The sequence below is a fragment of the Nyctereutes procyonoides genome, unplaced genomic scaffold (genome assembly GCF_905146905.1).
Source record: "Nyctereutes procyonoides isolate TBG_1078 unplaced genomic scaffold, NYPRO_anot_genome, whole genome shotgun sequence".
In the NCBI taxonomy this organism is placed as follows: domain Eukaryota; kingdom Metazoa; phylum Chordata; class Mammalia; order Carnivora; family Canidae; genus Nyctereutes; species Nyctereutes procyonoides.
The window spans coordinates 6,192,509-6,211,759 of NW_026575045.1; the positions used below are offsets into that span (position 1 = coordinate 6,192,509).

Below are 19,251 nucleotides of genomic sequence, written 5' to 3' on the forward strand. Positions count from 1 at the left end.
ATGACACAAGCACACGGATCAAGTGGACAAACTAACACATACCCCAGTGTGTGGGATATAATCAAGGTCTGATGATCTGAAGGAATGTTGATGGAGAAAAATCCTAACCTTGCCAGCTTCAGAAAACATCGTGGCACACAAGAATGCCCCAAATGCAACAAGGTGTCTCAAAAATGGCTTACAAATTAAACAGAAGATGGATCCTTAGGAAAGAATAACATTTAGGCATTCCTACTTAAGGACAAAAAATTGGATAGAGCTAGTAAAGAAGAAAAGTAATTAAAAGATTTTTTTGTAGGAATATGTTGACTAACTCTGAAATAAAATTACTTTAAGGTAAAAATCAAAGTTCTTTTTCCGGAAGCCAAAGCACTCTATGTACCTTCTGTTGGTGAAAAAATTATGTAAATAAATAACTACTGGTCAAGATGACCACAGCAACCAAGCCAACACCCGCCACAACCACCCACCAAGGTAAACTCACAAATTGTCTTTTGTATGCTTTGTAAAAGGATCACCAACCAATCAACACTGAAGCAGTACACACCTGTGTTCAGGTAAGAATTCTGGTTTATCTCAAAATGTAATCCAGAAACACCCGACACCCAGTTTCTACTTTAGCTAAGGCGTTTCCAGTTACAAAGTAAAAGAGAACTTTCAGAAATAGGAGCAAGGGAACTGTACCAACAATAAAATTTATTTATTCTCACTCTCTTTTAAAGTTTACTGAAAAGACAAAAATCAAGGATACAATTTATTGAAATCTCAACGGCTGGTGGCTTTTACTTATAAATGAGGTTTTTCTTAGAGAAGGATAAACATATATTGAATCCAATCAGATAATTTACAGATGCCACTAAAATTATTTTAACCAGTGAACAGACTAGCCTTTATCCTTGTTCCACACCTTTTCAACCATACATAAAAACTTTGTTAAGCTATGTCTCAAAAACAAACAACCCCAAAATACTGCAAATGTACAACTGGTTGTGCAAACAGCATATTCAGAAACTTGACCAAGTCCCAGTAGACTATCATTACTGACTTAGAAGATGGGATCAGAAAACTGTCAGCACAGGGAAGGCAGCATGGATAAATGTGGAGACTCATTAGCTTTTCTCTCCTTATAACCTATCCCATCTCCTTCCCTCTCCCAATCTCCTGTTACCTTCTCCCATTATGTTCCACTCATTACAGCCCCTAACACACTTTTTCAAAAGTAGTAGGGCATGAAAATGGCAACGTGGAGTCACTCTTTGTTCCTCCAGCCTTAATGAGTGCCTGCTCTAGGGAAAGCCTGTGTGCAGGGTCACTCCAGGTTACTCACAATTCAAGCCATTTTCTCCTTGAATCTGAGACAGTCTTACTCATCTATGTGGCTTTTTTCAAGGCGTTGCTCTATATCAAGTCTACCAAGCAATAGGAGCTCTCAAAACACAAGAATCCATAAGACAACCCCAAATCCTGAGAATGAGTCTAGTAAAGGGTGTATTGGCCAGGAAGTGTGTGTGTGTGGGGGGGTGTTGGGGGGCAGGGAGGGGAACAGCACTAGCTGGGAACTCCAACTAACAAATCTCCGCAGGGAGACTGTCTCAGACACCTGATAAGCAAGTGCCCACCCTGGACCATACATATTTAAACAACCAAAATGTTATGCATCCAGCATGGTGATGGGTTCTGGCAAGAACTAAGTAAATAAATGCTGGTTTAATGTCTCTGATAACTAGCCAGTCATTGAATGACAGCCATAAATGACGGAGAACAATCTGTGGTGCCAAATTCAGTAGTACAGAGAGGTTCACTAGGGCTGAAGAGGACCAGACCACAGAGACATCACTGCAACCAGCTTCTGCACCACCCCCTAAGCCCCACATCATGTAAAGTTCTGTATATGAACAATATGTATGCTGATTTCATGTAAGTTTTCCAATCACATTTACTAAGACAGTGGTCACCATAAATACCACCTGTCATTAGGAAGGTTAGAAATACAATATGAAGACTACTGCATTTCATAAAGCAAGAAAACATATAACCATGCCTATGAAAACCATAGATGCTGTGTGATACAAACAAGTTAACTATTAAGTCCCACAACTTCCCTTGATAAAGAAAGCCTCACGTGAAAATCTGTAGCTCCATAACTGCTTTTCCTCATGTGCCTATATAATCACTTCAACCAGCACTGTGTAGCTTCTCAGCCTCTACAGCCCCTCGGTGACCAGGCTTCAGTCCAGATCCTAGTTCCTACACTCCAATCCATTCTGTGTGCCATAACCAAGCAGTCTCCCCTGAACACTGCCTTGACCACGTGTTCACGCAAGAAATACCTACTTACTACCACACTGGATAAGACAAACTAGAGTTCAAAGAGCTTCAAATTCAGGTGAAGTATGAAGCACATGCCCAAAGAATCTCAAAGCAGAACACGTGCCCTTGAACTGGAAGATACTCTGTCCAAGACCTCAAGATGCTCAAGTGCTTTTTCAATGTCTTTTCTCTTTCTGAAGACATACACTTGTTTCCCAGTCTCACCACATCTAAGTTTCTCCGCCTGGTTTTCATTTCTCCCTAATGACTCTTCCTCATTTATCAAACTATTATTTTTATTGAATACTTACAGTATCCAGACAATATTTATTAAATGAGCTCATGCACATAATGTATTAATAGTGTCTAGCCATGGCAAAGCCTCATTACATGTTAGCTATTATTAATATTTATGAGTAGTTGGACTGATTTAGACACAATTTTCTTTCTTTTTTTTTTTTTAGACACAATTTTCGATTTAGTATTTTAACCATTTCAGGATTTTACATAAAAACTGTGGTATAGGGATCCCTGGGTGGCGCAGCGGTTTGGCGCCTGCCTTTGGCCCAGGGCGCGATCCTGGAGACCCGGGATCGAATCCCACATCGGGTTCCCGGTGCATGGAGCCTGCTTCTCCCTCTGCCTGTGTCTCTGCTCTCCTCCTCTCTCTCTCTCTCTGTGTAACTATCATAAATTAAAAAAAAAAAAAAACTGTGGTATATATTGCTTGAAGGATTATGTATAGGAGGTGGCAGCTTCCAGTAGGGTTGTCTAGGTTATACAAGTATTCTAAAAGCACTTATTTCTACACTGAAAATTCAGTAGAATAGTATATTCTATAACTAGGATAAAGACATCTTTTGAGTTGATTGGCTATCAGTAGTGAAAAAATTGCCAACCCCTCAGACAGTACCATTAAATACAACCAGATCCAGTTGGAAAGCTGATAGAGTATCTATAAAACATACACTCATTTATTGAATAAAGCTGCACCTACTACCCATACGTACAATAGGTATTATCCCATTTTATCGAAATGAAAGCTAGAGTTTAAACAGATGATGTGATGGGGCACCTGGGTGGCTCAGCGGTTGAGCGGTTGAGCGTCTGCCTTCAGCTCAGGGCGTGATCCTGGGGTCCTGGGATCGAGTCCCACATCGAATCCCCTGCATGGAGCCTGCTTCTCCCTCTGCCTATGTCTCTGCCTCTCTCACTGTGTCTCTCATGAATAAATAAATGAAATCTTTAAAAAAAAAAAAACAGATGATGTGATTTGCTCCAGGTCACATTAGCAAGTGACAGAAGCAAAACATCCAGATTTCCTGACCTTGTATCATTCATTCTCTCCTTTAAACTAAAATTTATTGAACACCTGCTGTGTGCCAGGCTTGGGAAAACACTGGTTACCAAAACAAACAAACAAACAAAAAAAGAATCTCTCCTGTACTAGAGGTTAAATTCTAGTTTTAGGATATAGACAGTACTGAAAATAAACACAGTTGACCCTTGAGCAACAGGAGTTTGAATTCTGCAGGTCCATTTATATGTGGATTTTTTTTTCAATAAATACAGTACAGAACTATAAATGTATTTTCTCTTCCTCATGACTTTTTCTCTCACTTACTTTACTGTAAGAATACAGTATGTAATACATACAGTACGTTTAATAAACTCTACGTTAGAGGTAAGGTTTATGGTCAAAAGTAGGCTATTATTAGTAGCTAAGTTTTTGGGGAGTCAACAGTTCTACGAGGATTTTTGACTACACAGAGTTCAGCATCCCTCACCCTTATCTTGTTCAAGGTCAAATGTACATAAAGTATACCGATATTAGATGGTGGTAAGTGCTTTGAAGAAAAACAAAGATGGAGATAGAAAGGTTAGGATGAGGTCAGAGGTGACACAGGGTCACTCAGATAACTTTTGAGCAAAGAGTTGAAAAAGGAAAGGGTGGGAGCAATGTGCATAGCTAGGACTCTGGGTGGGGAGGAAGGTCAAGTTGCAGGGCATGTTCCAAACAGCAAGAGGCCTATTGTGACTTAGAGGACAGTGAGGGGAAAGCACAGGTGATGCAACTGGGAAGCAGATGGTGCAGAGCCATACAGCACATCATAAAGACTAGTTACCAAGCTGCCAGAGAAGGAAAGCTACCTAAGAGCTTTAAGCAATGAAGTTACATAACATGACTTATATTTGATGTTTTGCAAGATCACTGAGGCTCGTCTGGCAAGATTAGCCTTACCTGGGGTGAAGGGAGGCTGGAGGCGGGGAGAGGAAGGGTGGAAGCGGGGAAAACAAGTAAAGAAGACTGCAAGAGTGCCCTGCTGCCTCGCCTTATCAGACATGGCATCATCCCATCTCATACCTCACCTCTGTTCACTAAACCAACTTCCTTAATGGTCCAAGCAGTTATGATCAAACCTTTCTACAAAGCATTTGATCCACACACAGTTTAAGTGAGTAACAAAAAAACAGCAGACTGCCACTAAAATTAGTTCCAACAATGTAAGGCTCTCTTTTGCTATGCTCAAAAAACTTCAGGGTTGGGAGCACTTGCAAGGTGACATTCATCAGTACATTGGACAAAGCAAGCACACAGAGCCACTGGTACCCCACCCCTGTTTGGCACGGTGGCCTCTACAAACAGCACTATTAACAATGTCCCAGGTGAGTTCTGTCCACCCAGTCAATAACCACTTATTGAGCACTTAGGCTTGGGAAATAAAACATAAGTAAGACTTGGTCTCTGTCCTAAAAAAGTTCACAGTCCAGCTAAAGACACAGACACATAAAATATAAGTATTACCCAGTGTCTAATAAATATAGAATTACCAAGGTCTGTAGAAGGTGGAGAAATAACAGAGAGAAAGGAGTCATCAGTCTGCCCTTAGGAGAGCACAGAGTTCTAAAGAAAGTAGAAAAGGTCCAGCAAAAAGTCAGCAGGCAGAGGTGGGGGACTGAAGCATGGTGACACATGCTTGGAGATACCCCATGGCAGGTAAAAGAGCAGTGCATCCATTTGCTACTTGGGGAATTAAAAAGGGTAGGGGATGGGGCGGGTCAGAAGGTGCAAGGTCCATGTTACTATATGTGAGATCGGCTTCATTTTGTAGGCAGTGGGGAGCAACACAAGAGTCACCCAATTCTATTTGGGTTTGAGGAAGATTACTCTGATTACAGTATAGCCTCAAGGATGGCTCAAAGGAAGACAAGAGTGAAGATAACAAGAAAGAGTCTAAGACACTCAGAAGGCCCCTCAAGAGGCCAGCTAGGAACAGAGAAAGGCCTGAACTATAGTTTGGATGGACAAGAGGGTGCAGACACAATAGACCTGGAGGAGATAAACCTGGTAAGACTGGAGTTTACTCAAGTATTTCATAGGAAATAGTGTCATTAAAAAAAAACAACACGCCTTTATTTAAAACTTTGATAGAAAATATTATGGTTAAATGAAAAACCCTTGAAATTACATAGAAATATAAATATATTCTACAACAACTGCAAGAGACTTATAAAATTAACCCTAACTGATATGCAGGGTCTTTTGAAATCATTTCTAAAACAACTGTTTGAAAAGAACAATTTCAAAAAAGTTTTCAAAACTGAGTAATGACATTCCCATGAAGAATATAGGTTACTAACTTCCAAATGAATCATCTGACAGTAAGTTCCTTCTTTTAATACTCTATTTTTAGCATCTAAATAAGTATCTAATTCTCAAAATAAATCCACAACATTTAAGACAACTTAAGTAAAGGAAGGGTATTAGATAAAAACATCATTGCAACAGAACTTCATCAATTTAATAACAAATAAGATCATTTTTGCAGTAAAACAAGGCAGTGAAACAACAGATCCCCATCTTCGAAAGAAAAAAATAATCAAAGGTCACTAAAGGGCAGTTTCAATGAACCAGATGAAATATTAAGTGGCACTCACTGTTTATCTCTTTCACAGAATGTCAGCTTCAGTAGAAAGTAAGAAGGAAAACATTACATTCACTACACCGAGAATATTCTTCTCATCTCTTTATTAAGTCCTCAAGATAAACTCCATTTAGCTCTTTTTCCAGTGTACATGGTGACCCTCAGAATAAATATTGCTTTTTTATCTAGTTTTACTCTCAAATTGAGGGGGCTACCTTAGCAATGTTTGCCAGTATTTTTTAGGTTTCTTTAATGCCAAGAAGAAAATGATCTTAAATCCCATAATTTTAAAGATTTTATGATCAAAAATAAATCACAGCTATTTACAAGGAAACAGGATTTCGACCTTGCTCCTTTTGGTCTTTCATGCCATTTTTCTCTGTTGTAGTATCCGAAATCATTGCTAATCTAATTATGCACAAGATTCCTGTTTTCTGCAACTATTTTACTAGGAGGATATTGGGATGAAATTACTTTAAATACAGCCAACTCCCCACACTCAACAATTGATTATCTAGTGTATGGATTATTCATTACCCTTAATGCCTAGTAAAGCCATTCTCTGGTCATTTTTTGCAGTTCCTGGGATGGAAAGGAACTGAAATTCAAAAGATTCAAATTTGATAACCTTATTAGCACATATGATAGAAGTCCTGAAGAGGAGAATGAAAGGATTGTTTAAATTGAGGCTTTGCATGTCAATTACCGTCTCTGCACCGACCTGCCAATACCAGTATCATCAATCATGCCTCTGCCCAGCTGAACAGAACTGGAGATACAACAAAACATGCTCTGCTCAGTGAGAGGCTACCCCATTATTATTCCACCTCTTTTGGTTTTATTTGACAGGAGAAGGGTATGTGAGCAGGATGGGGGAGCACAGAGTAAATACTAGTCATTAGTTTCCCTTGAGAACCTTCCAGTGCTAGAAACAAAGCAGGAGCTCATTAAGTGTTGTGCAAATCAATGCTAACAGCCAGAAGACCATGCAAAACATGAAAATGCTCAAGATAAAGTTTCTTTATCTGGACCTTCTCATCTAAGTTCATCCATTGTACACTTTTCACAATTATCCTGCATTTTCCTTAGATTCTCCCTTAGACGTCTTATCTGCTTCTCCATTTAAGTATGAACTCCATGACTTCATAGCCTGTGTGCTATATTTCTTTGTGGTGTATACTAAAAATTCCTTCAATAAATGCACTCACAACTCCATAAGAAAAGCTACATATTGTCTCACCTACAACTGACTTCTACCTTTTTTACTACATAGGCATCTAATAAAACAGCTTATGATTACAGAAATTTATACTCAAGAGGATACTGATTCACACCCTTGATTTTTATGGCTAATTAAGTCAAAACATCATCTGCCATTCAAATGGATCATATCCCACTGCGAATGTAAGAACTGATAACTGCTGTTACTTAATTCGTTTTTACCTTCCTGAGTACAAACGTCAATAGTTTTGAAGTTTTGAAACTTGCCATGTGCTGGACCAGAAGAAAATATGCAGGTACCTATTTGTAATTGCTTTGGACATACCGGTATGTATCTTCTAGTTACTTTTTAGGCTCAAGAAAAGTAGTCTAATTGGAAAGATGCCTATTAATAGCATCTAATCTTATAAAAGCATTCTCTAAAGAATTTTCAAGCACTGTAGTTTTATCCTTAGTTTCTTGAGTATATGTGACAACATTAAACTGCAAACCTATAGGTTTGTGTCTTGGGAGATACCCATACAGGTTAACTACTTAAAAACTTTATTTTGTTAGTCCTAAGAAGCAATCCAGCATGGAGAGTCACTATAAAAAGAATTTGAAATTCACTACAAAATGAAACTTGAAAGAACTGTTTTATAAAACAAACATGCATACAACATACTGTCCACATGCATAGTAAGGGCTCAGTGGGCTAACTGTACAAAGCACTGTGACTGGGTGACATTGGACAGGGAGCCAGCAAACACTCTGGGCTTGCAATAACTGTTGATGGAAGGAAGAAAGACATAAGGCCGCAGAACTGGACACCCCAGCAGCCAGAGATCCCATGGAGGGTGTGGAAGACACGGGACACAACCCTAAAGTAAGGCTGTCTTGTTAGGTAGGCTCTATCTCTCACTACTTGGTGGTGGTGTATGTGTGTGGGGGAGGGGAGGTGGGACAGCAGGTTTTTAGAAACCTGTGTAGATCAAAAAATGTTACTATAAGGTAGGGGAGTTGGGGAGCAGGCTGAAAGGAAAGTGTGTGGTCTCAAATATATATGGTCTGGGCAGACATATATGAAGTAAGAGAAAGATGCTATGCGCTTCCCATCAGAATGATATGTCTTTGATGCACGTTTATTTGCAACCAAATCCTAACATGAACATTGGGCATTCTCAGCATTGACTGATAATTCGTGCTAGAGTTTAAGCTTATTTGATACTCTTAAAAAAAACTCCAATCCTGCATCATTTTTCTGAAAGATTGATCCTCTTTGGGGGCACTTGATGGGATGAGCACTGGGTGTTATTCTGTACGTTGGTAAATTGAACACCAATAAAAATAAATTTATTATAAAAAAAAAGATTGATCCTCTTTTGATCTGGAAGCATAAACAAATGTCACTCCTGTATTTCTCCAAAGGGAAGAACTATGGGAAATAAAGATCAACTGTCAAGGACATGCCCCTGGGACAGTATGTCAAAGCTGAAAACCAATTTTCTTCAGTAAGTCAAACGTGAAAACAGAATAAAATACTACAAATTTTGATGTACAGGCAGCTTTTTAAGGATTTCCCCTCTAGCTCCCTATGTCAGAAATTGTAATATTGCCCTCAGCCAATTATTTCTAAGAACCATATAAATTTACACACTGTATTATGCCTCCATTTCTCTTCATGGGGCTACTGTATCCCCTATTACATTAAGAGATAAAGGGCACAATCTTTTGTAGTATTGCATAAACAAGTCGTCCCTCCCTTTACAAGTCACCCCTTTTCTCTACAATAACCTCATTATTTTTCACAAGTCAAGTGTACAGTATTTGCTTCATTTCCCAACTAAAACCAACACATGCACATTCATAGTGCCTTTCCCTTTAATGTTAATTTTGATGGAGCATCTATGATGGAAATCCTAAAGCCACACACTCACGCATCTAGTCTTTAACAGAAACCTGACAGCGGTTGATCTAAAACCAAACAATCATAAAAGAACAACCTTTGGCAAAGGCCAAGGGAATCAAAATTACACCCTCTGATGACCACAGCACTACTGTATCCACCCTTGAAACATTTTTGCTTCAAACATTACAACCCACCCATTTACTCAAACCGCAGCTTATTCCTGATTTAGAAGAGCAGAGTTCGTGGACTTACTAAACTGCACAACTCCAACCAGAAAGCACCATGCCTCTTTTCTGCATGGCAATTATACACCACGTCTAAACTAAAAACCTGTATATTGAAGCTCAGGACCAGCAGACCACTGTTGACACCCTTCCTGAGATAAAAACAATTGCCATCTCCTAAGAGCATTAACCAGTCCCTCTTGTGCCCCAGTGTAATAGAGAAGAATGAATTGTTTCACACACATTATCCATCAGGAGCTGCGTTAAATTCTCAGTCAGCGGGATAGAAACACTGTGCCCATCAGCATTTAACTTAGTTTATTCTGTCGGGATTCGGCAGTTTTGTCTCCCAAAAGAAGGGAAAGAACAGGTTGTGAAAGATTCCAGCGAGGTTTCTTTTTTGGCACAGGAAGAATGTGATAAACAGGGAAAACACAATCACGCGGAATGTCTGGACTAGGTGCCTTTGTAATACTTAAATAGCGCTCCCCTACTGGGCTTTGCCACAGCACCAAATGGGGGGGGGCACATTTTAGAGTTTAATAGTTCAGCCTGTACAGTAAACATTCTAAGATGAAGAACCCAGAAATTCTAAATATAAAATAGGGGTGTGTGTTAAAGAATCAGTGAAATATTTCCCTCTCTCCCACCAGGATTGATATTTTTCTTTACCCTGCGGAAGGCAAAACACACAAACTCTGAGAACAGAGACCAACACTGGTCTGCAAAGGAACTTGAAAGAAATCCAGAAACTCCCTTTTGGCCACAATATCAAGGGCAAGCCCTTCGTGTTCCTTTTCCTTGATGTCATTCTAACACCTGTTTAATTCAAGTATCTGTGGACTTCCTCAATCTTCTTTAAGAGAGACACAAGGAGACCATTCATGATTCCCAAAGTCTTCTCAGTGTACTGTCTCCGTAAAGAGCTCCAAGTCCCAACTGCAAGTTGTAAGAGAAGAAGACTCCTTCTATGAGGATGGCTTACCCCTGAACTTTGCACAAGTCTCCTCCGTGTGTGGATCTGCTGAGGAGAAGGAGGGCTGAGGACAACAGCTATCTTATCCTAGTCAGAAGGACACAATCTCAAGCTGAATCTAGTTTGAAGAGCACTATTATTTTAGACATGTAAGCATATGAATGACACCCAATTCCAACACAAAAATAAACAAACAAAGCAAAAAAACTCCTAAGGAGGCCAAAACTCACAAAGGGAAATCAGTGATATAAAACGAATTCTACATCACAAACTTCTAAGAATGTTTAAATAAAAACAACAACAAAAAAAAATCAAGTCACCTTTTCTGGGCTGGGTTCTGTAATTCCAGTTTTCATCATCTGCTTCCACCTGCTGCCCACAGACCGAGAGCTCTCCATCACTGCGAAACAGCCTCTTTGTCTGCCTGGACAAGGAGGAGAAATTTATCCAACTCACAGCACGTGAGAGAGACCCTGAATTTGACTTGAGTCTGAACGAGCCTTCCTTTTTCATCTTCTTTCACATCAAAATCGACTACGAAGGACAGCCCAGCAAACAAGAAGCTCGGTTTTACAATCCTTCCGTGTCCTTTTAAACAAACCTGCTCCTTCCCACTTATTCAATGTTGAGAGTCAGGCACAGCATGATGCAGAGAGACTGCTTCTATGTCACCCAATTACAAAGAAAAGGAGAGAGGGGTAGGAAATAAACAAACAAAAAAAAATTTATCCTAGCCACATTGTGGCACTTGGTTTGGCATAATTTTAAAAATGAAGCAGGGTGTTCATTTCAGGAACACTTGTCAGGACTTGGAGAAGAACAGAACCAAAGCACTCGGACTCTTTGGTGTGTGCCCGGCATCCCATACTGTAATCCTGCTCCTGTCCCAGGCATCCTTCCCCACTCGCTGGGGCAGAGAGCAGCAGGGACAGCCGCCTGCTGCAGACAAACAGAAGCAACTCCTCAGGCTGGAGAAAGAAGTCCGGTGACACCCGGGGGCCGGTTTGAACTTCACCCACACAGGTGACTTGGGGAAAATCAAAAGAGCTCGGCTCCCTTGTCGTAGCACAGCACAGAATCATCAAGCGCCCACTTGCCCTCTTTCCCGGCTGGGAAGCGCTCAGGATCCACAGGACGCCACAAACAATAAAACAGGCTGCGTGGCTCCTGCCTGGATTACAGGGTGAGCGCTCCAGTGAAAGGCGATAGGCTTTCCCCACACCCAAGGCACCCCATTGGAGGCAGAAAACCCCGCCTCCTCTCCACAGGCAATACTTCGGTGGCAGCTCAAACTTCTGAACTCCAGCAAAGCTGGGAAATACAAGCCTGAGCAGAATACAGACTTCTGGAAATTTAAATAGAAAAGAAAAAAGAAAGAAAAAAAAAAAAAGAAAAGAAGAAAAGAAAAAGAAAAGAAAAGAAAAGAAAAGAACTTGATTATTAATCATCAGACCACATTTCTGAAGGCAGGATTTTGAGAAGGGAGTTTAAGAGAGCATATGGTTTTATAGACATCAAGCATTCCTTGACTGATGGAGGGATGTCATCTAAGAAAATGTATTTCCGAAGAGAATTCAACTGACTCAGCTATTCCTTCACTCCTGGCTCTCCACAAAGGTGAAATGCAGCCAGTCTTGCACCTGCTGCTTCCACCAGCAGCCAGAGTGTGGGGTGGGGCGGAGGACCTACTGCCTCCCCCACTGGCAGTCCCTATGGATCATTCCTCTTCAGCTTTGAAAGACCTTCCTATCATGGAGAACCATCATCTGAGAGCTATGTTAGCTGCAGGCTCCAGCGTCGAGACTCATAAAACCATTAATCATGACATGCAAAACATCTAGAGCCATATGTTGGAATGTACTGGGTGCTGCATTTCCCCCAAGGCCAACAAAATTCCAGGATCCTGCGGGCGTTAAAAGTCCCCATAACTTTCCATCACAGAGACTTGAGTCAGGCATTCCCTCCCCAAAGTGTTATTCAGAGTAAGGCTAATAAGCAACAAGCAGAGAACTGGGTCCATCTCACTGTACTCAGCACTTAGCAAACATTAAGACTAACACGGTGTAACAGAAAATAAACTTTGATTAAAAACTATAGAAGAGGGATTTTGTATCATACATCTACCACAATCCACTGAGATTTTAAGAAAAAGGCTCTAAAAGCTTATAAGACAGACAGTAGTAGAAGAAAAACAGAGCTGTTGAGAAATGTTCCCTGGATGGAAGTTCACGTTACCGCAGAAACCATGACACAGAACAGGTCCTGTGGACTAAGGGCAAAGCTAAAGTAGTCTAGGGAAAACAGATATGGGCTCAGCTTAAAGCTAAGGATCCTCACGAGCTCACGTAGTATAAACCCCTCAATTCACAGGTGAAGAAATCCAGGCCCAGAGAAGGCATATGACATACCCAATATCACATAGAGAAGTCAGTAATGGGACCAGGTCATGGCAGACACCACCAGATTCAAAGTTTTGCCACTTACTGGGGCAGTACCTCACCAAGCACTCTGAGCTACTAAATTGGAATGATACCTCTACTTTGATCATTTCCATAAAGGCGAAAATCATATAATGATGCAAAGCACCAGTGCCTGTAAAAGTTCTAACACCTAACATCCTTTTTTTTTTTTTAGATTTTCTTTCTGAGTCAAAGACACTTTTGAGAATCTCAAAATATAAAGTAAAAAGTTAAAAAACAAAGAACATGGTGCCAGAAAATATAAAAACATCCTGAATGCTGCCTTCCATTTCAGAGGCTCATGGTAACCCCTGACATCTGCACATGCATTCTCTGAGGATCCATGGACCTCCCCCAAAAAGAATACCGTTGGTTCCCTCTCTGGTGTCTACATCCTACAGCTATATTTTTAATTTAGAAATACCTAAGCTCTGAAATAAAGCTGTTCTTTATATTCAGGAAGTCCTGTTGAATGCTTTTCCAGCCCACCCCACCTTGGAGTGTGTACACCTGCATACACAATAGCATAGATGGATTGGTGTCAGTGGTAAGCAGTGTGTTTTTGTCCAGTACCTCCTATCCTTACACACAGCCAACAGCAAGCCCATGACAGGGCGTGGAGGAACATCCGCTGCCAAGCAGCCAAGCAGGCTAACTGGTCCATTCAGGGACTAGACTCACAACTCTCCTTCAAAGTAAGTTACACACTTATGCTGGACTTCCAACTTAATATATTTCCCATTATTCATGAGACCTATGGATATGTCTGCACAAAAACAAATTCTCTATTGACTAGCTATTCCACACTTCTGTGATATGGGCCCTTGATGAGGAAAATCTTCATTTATGTAAAAGAAGATCAAATAAATTAACTACCAGTACCACTGAATCAGAATTCCTCTATGGCCAAGATAGAAGAACATAATGGTTTAAATTAGCTTTGGAGGAAACATTGAGATTTTCAGTATCCATGCTAGGTATGCGCTCCAATTAGCTTAGAAAATCATAAGTGGGCTGCTTGAAAAGCTATTACATTAATTCAAACTATATTTATTTAGCAACTATGAAACATATACCTTAATCATCCAGATCCCAGAGCCATATAAATCTACCACTCCCAGCAGCAGGGTCAGAATTACTTTGTGCAGGGCACTTCGTGTATAAAATTGCGAATCTTTACAGTAATCTTTACAGTAAACCTGCCATGGAAAAATCCCTTTTGGAGAAAGCCTGTTTCTTGAAATGTAATTGTTGGTGTAATAAAACATCTTAATTCAACATTTTTCCCCATGAAAATCTACAATAGAATACACTCTTATCAACTCTTATCAGACTTTTGAACCAGACCTGCTGCACAGATTTTTGTCTGCATCCCTTACCGTGTGTGTGGGTTTTTTTTTTTTTTTTTTTTGTCTCCTCTCTCACTGTCAGGCTGTCAAACTGAAACTTCTGTTGTCATTATATGTGCCAATAACTGCTCCCTGCCTACCACCTCGCCCCTGCTGGATGTCAGGCATAGAGGAATCAGATAAATAATCTTGCTTCAATTGTACGTTTACTGGGAGTTGATAAGCACACATAGAACAAAAGACATAGCTTTATACAAGGGCTTTGCCACAGCTGCCTCCTGGCCAGCACCCTCACCCTTTGCCCGGTGAGGTGGGTGTCTAATGGTTGAAATGGCTGGAGGGGCAGTCTCTGGATAACAGCCCCCAGGGGGATCTACACCAGGTTTATGACTCACTTATTGCCTCTTTTGTATTAAGTTCTTAACGTTTAAGGGTAGTGAGAAATTTATTCATCACTAATGACAAAAGGACAAAAAATTGTATTATTTCAGGAACAATTCAAGTCAGACATTAAAGAAATGTTAACTATAAAAACTAGGAGGCAGGGGACCCCTGGGTGGCTCAGTGGTTGAGCATCTATCTTTGGCTTGGGTCATGATCCCGAGGTCCTGAGATTGATCCTGCATTAGGCTCCTCACAGGGAGTCTGCTTCTCCCTCTGCCGCCTATGTCTCTGCCTCTCTCCGTGTGTCTCTCATGAATAAATAAATAAAATATTTTTAAAAAGCAAAAAAACTGGGAGGCACCAGAATATATTACTAAAGGAAGTTCTGGGATCATCATCTTCTTTGGGAACTCCTAAGTCAAATATCCATTAATTCAGAAAGATTTATTTATGTTTCTACCCCAGAGTCAAATGGATAGATTGAATACGTTTGGAAAGTCCTTGCCAAAAGACATAATATTTCCTGTTTTAATATATGCTGACATCCTTAAAAAGGAGTTTCACTCAAATGGAAGTCTTTGATTCAGTAAAAATTGTTAAACGTGACAAGACACAGGATTAGACAGACCCCTCAACCCACCCAGGCGTGTAATTGCCCCATTTGCCATCTGTGTAAAATGCCAGCCAAGAGTAGGAAGTTATTTCAAATGCCATCATTTTTTTGGCCTCAAAGGCCACAGTGAGCACTGTGACTTTTCGGTTGCCATGTGTACCTTTCCTGCCCTGACCCCACCCTTCCAGCCTGGAAGGAGGAATGAGAGAGGCAGAACCTTGAAATTAGAAATGAGTAGAGAACAGTGTGCAGTGGTGGAGCTGGTGAGGTTGGTTGGTTTGGCTGGCAGTGGGGTGCAAACATGGAAAGCCACCAACAGAGACAAAGGTGACACAGCAGTGAGAAGAGTCGCTCTAAACCGTGTCATGTTCTAAAGCAGCCCTGACCGGGTAGGAGCAGTGAAGTGTGACCCTATCAGATTACCACATGAATCACTCAGACAACCTACGGGGACCTTTGGCGTCTAGGACAGGGTACAGTAGGTTTTCCAACTGTCAGCTCTTATAAATAATTTAGGAGTAGATTTAAATGCAAACTTTCTATGAGGCAATTTGCACACGCTCATAATGAAAGCTTGTCTCAACATCTCGAAGTAAACAATTTGAGCCAGACATTTATTTTTTTTAAAGATTTTTTATTTATTTATTCATGATAGTCACAGAGAGAGAGAGAGGCAGAGACACAGGCAGAGGGAGAAGCAGGCTCCATGCAGGGAGCCCGACGCAGGACTCGATCCCGGGTCTCCAGGATCACACCCTGGGCCAAAGGCAGGCGCCAAACCACTGCACCACCCAGGGATCCCGAGCCAGACATTTATAACGAGAAAACAAAACAAAACAAAAAACCAACAGCATATGACCCCCAGGGCCACCGGGAGCCAACTCCCACAGTACACTAAATCCACCTTGTCATCCACCTCCCAACCCCTAAGGAATTAAACTGATTTACTCAAGAAGGAAGTCATGGAAGACAAAACCCTGCCAATTCCCTACTCAGAGACAGGGTTCCCTCACCTACCACTGCTTCAGTATTTGGAAGAGAGAAAAAGCACTGCCTTTTTATTACGCTCGAGCTTTAAGAGACAGAGTTTGTTCCTGTCCGTGAAATGAATGTGTCGCTCCCCTCAAATAGAAGCTTAAATGTGAACATTTGTAATCATATATCACTACCAGCCTCAATCCCACCTTTCAATGTCTTCATATCCGAAAGGGACTCCTGAAGCGATCTGACACTGGAAGCCTTCACCAGGCGGCTCCCATGGGGTCACCTGACCTGGGAGCAATATGGCAGCACGTGACCATCAGCCCCCTGGGGCCATCAGCCCCCTGGGGCGGGGCGCGTGGCAGGGGATGAAGGCTGTGCCTGGCACAGAAGCCATCACCGGCGCTCGGATGCCATGGAGTGGCAGAGGCTTGCTTAGCAGTTGATTACCAAGAAAGGAACACTTTCCCGGCCCTCACCAAGAAAATGTCCCCACCCAAGGGGTTCGGAGGAAAAGGTCCCCTAAAATGAGCACTGACTTTGAGACTCTTCTCATATGAGAACAAGGATGAACTGACTCTGAAACTGAAATAAAATTCTAAACAAAAGAAAGAGGTACGTGCCCTTAGGGGCAGGGATCGCATCTTTTAATCTCTGTTATCTCTTACAATACCTACACACAGCCAGTAGTACTACATGTTGGTCAAAAGAATGAACAATATAGAACCATCTATCCATTTCCACGTACCTTTTTCTTTTGATCTTAAGTTTCAGGACAAGCCAATAGTTAGACCTTTATGGCAATCATTCCTTTATCACTAAATTCCAAAAGGCAAAAGTAAAATTTGTAAGCTGACCAAAAATATATATAATCTGAATTAAAGAATAGTATTAAAATTCTGTTAGTCGTAGAGTTAGATTGCTTTACTTTGAGAAGAAAGAGGGTCATTAACTGTGAGGCTCTATGCTTTTCTTACTCTTAGGACATCTGCACTGCTTCCATCCAAAACTCCAGAATCCAATGATCTGGGCTCAGAACCTGTGGCAATCAACAATGAGCCAAATACAGAAACACAGCCCACGTCCTATCTCAGAATCTACACAGACAGGCCGGAACCTCCTGTGTTCTGCTGTGTGAATTTAATTGTTCTGTGGTGGTGGAAAATTTTTTTATATATTTCTTCCTGGTACCCATTTAAGACAGAAAAATTTTCAATCAACCTTTAAGTCACCTTCCAAAGGGTGTTTTGTAAAACCATATTCACTAAGGCCTTATATATCTGGTTTTTCAATGGGCATTTTAATAATTTGACTACCCTTTATTACATTACCATGCCATGGTAAACATGTGTTAGACATTGCTAATAGTTGCAGTGATTCCACTGAACCAGAAGAATCTTACCTCTAACAATGTAAGAAAACAAAATTAGGCATAAAGTACGTAAATATCATACTTTGGTATATGTACCATGTACCCAAATTCAAACATGTGGCCAAACAAGGAAAGAGACAGAAATACAAATATATATATATTAGGATTATGGCAACTCCCCCTAGACATCAGGGGGTTTTTTTGTTTGTTTTTTTTTGTTTGTTTATTTTGTTTTTTTAGACATCAGTTTTTTAGTGTCAGACTTTTGACCTCCAGAACTGTAAGAGAATACATTTGCATTGTTTTAAGCCAATGTCTTTTTTACAATAGCCTGTTTTAAGAAACAGGTTCAGGGGGACACCAAAGGAGATTCCGTAATCTGTGAGATCTCTAAGCATTTCTGTTCATTTTATAAGAATTAATGGAAGCAGACTAACCTGTCAACAACTGCCAACTTTTAGAAATGCCTGACAGAAAAAAAAAGAATAAGGATCTGGAAGTATAAATACACTGCTGAGTAGTTTGCACTGGCTTGGCAACACAGTGTGACCTTAACGCCCAAACTTTCTGAATCTTTCAGTCTTTGTCAGATAAGCATGCCTCGCTTTCATAATAAGGAAAAATAAAAAAATTGGAAGTTTCAAGGTTCTACTTTTTAAAAATTCATTGTTAAGCCAATAATGCCTGATTCGACTGGGAAAAAAAATATATACTTTTTTAAATTTGGAAATTATTTTCAGTTCTTCCTTTTTTTTTTTTTTGTAGTAGACTTTTTTTTTAAGGAGCAGTTTTAGGTGCACAGCGAAACTAAGAGGAAGGTTTCCCATATATACCTTGCTCCCATACAGGAAAATATTTTTAGTTTTGTATGAAATAGATTGGGATATGATGAAAAGTGCTTTTTATTTTTAATTTTTTTGCCAAAGTGGCATTAATTTGAAGAGCAATTTTTAAATTATTGAGAATATGTAGATGAATCCAATCAGTAATCTTCAAAGTACTCCTTTCTCCTCAAATAATTCCCTTTCTCCTGGGGTATAACTGACTGAAAATGAATGACAAATTTAAACCTTAAAAAAAAAAAAAAAAAGGTGAGAGAAATAAAACTGAAAAGTTCTGAAACCACAGAGCAGAGACAACTCTCAGGCAGCCAGGCTGTTTTGTGGCCATCTTGGAAGTGTGGAGTCAGAATGAAAACAACACACCCTTTCCTGTAACATTTTTCCCCTCTAACAAAAACCCTGGGAAATATGTATTATTACACATATTTTATATCTGCAGACACTGAGGATAAAGGTGATAAAGCAACCTGGCCTAAGGTCCCCAAGTTATTAGGCAGCAGAGCTGAGATTTGAAGAAACATCTGCCTGATGGAGTATGTGGATGGCTCAGTCAGTTAAGCCTCTGCCTCTTGGTTTTAGCTCAGGTCATGATCTCAGGGTCCTGGGATGGGCTCCATGCTCAATGGAGAGTCTGCTTCCCTCCTCCCTTTGCCCCTTCCCCCGTTGATACACACTCTCTCTCAAATAATAAATAAATCTATCTTTA

At 40.5% G+C, this 19,251-nt stretch overlaps 1 protein-coding gene across 2 annotated transcripts in view; it reads right to left on the bottom strand.

Moving 5' to 3' along the window:
- NHSL1 (NHS like 1) overlaps nt 1-11,673 on the bottom strand; it is a 132,723-nt gene extending 121,050 nt beyond the window's left edge. The window contains exon 1 of one of the 2 annotated variants that reach the window (XM_055324650.1): nt 10,866-11,673. In XM_055324650.1, the coding sequence (XP_055180625.1) occupies nt 10,866-11,058 (193 nt within the window). In that variant the 5' untranslated portion in view covers nt 11,059-11,673. The remainder of the gene's footprint in view (nt 1-10,865) is intronic. The other variant, XM_055324652.1, reaches the window with a different exon arrangement.
- Between the last annotated feature and the right edge of the window lie 7,578 nt (nt 11,674-19,251).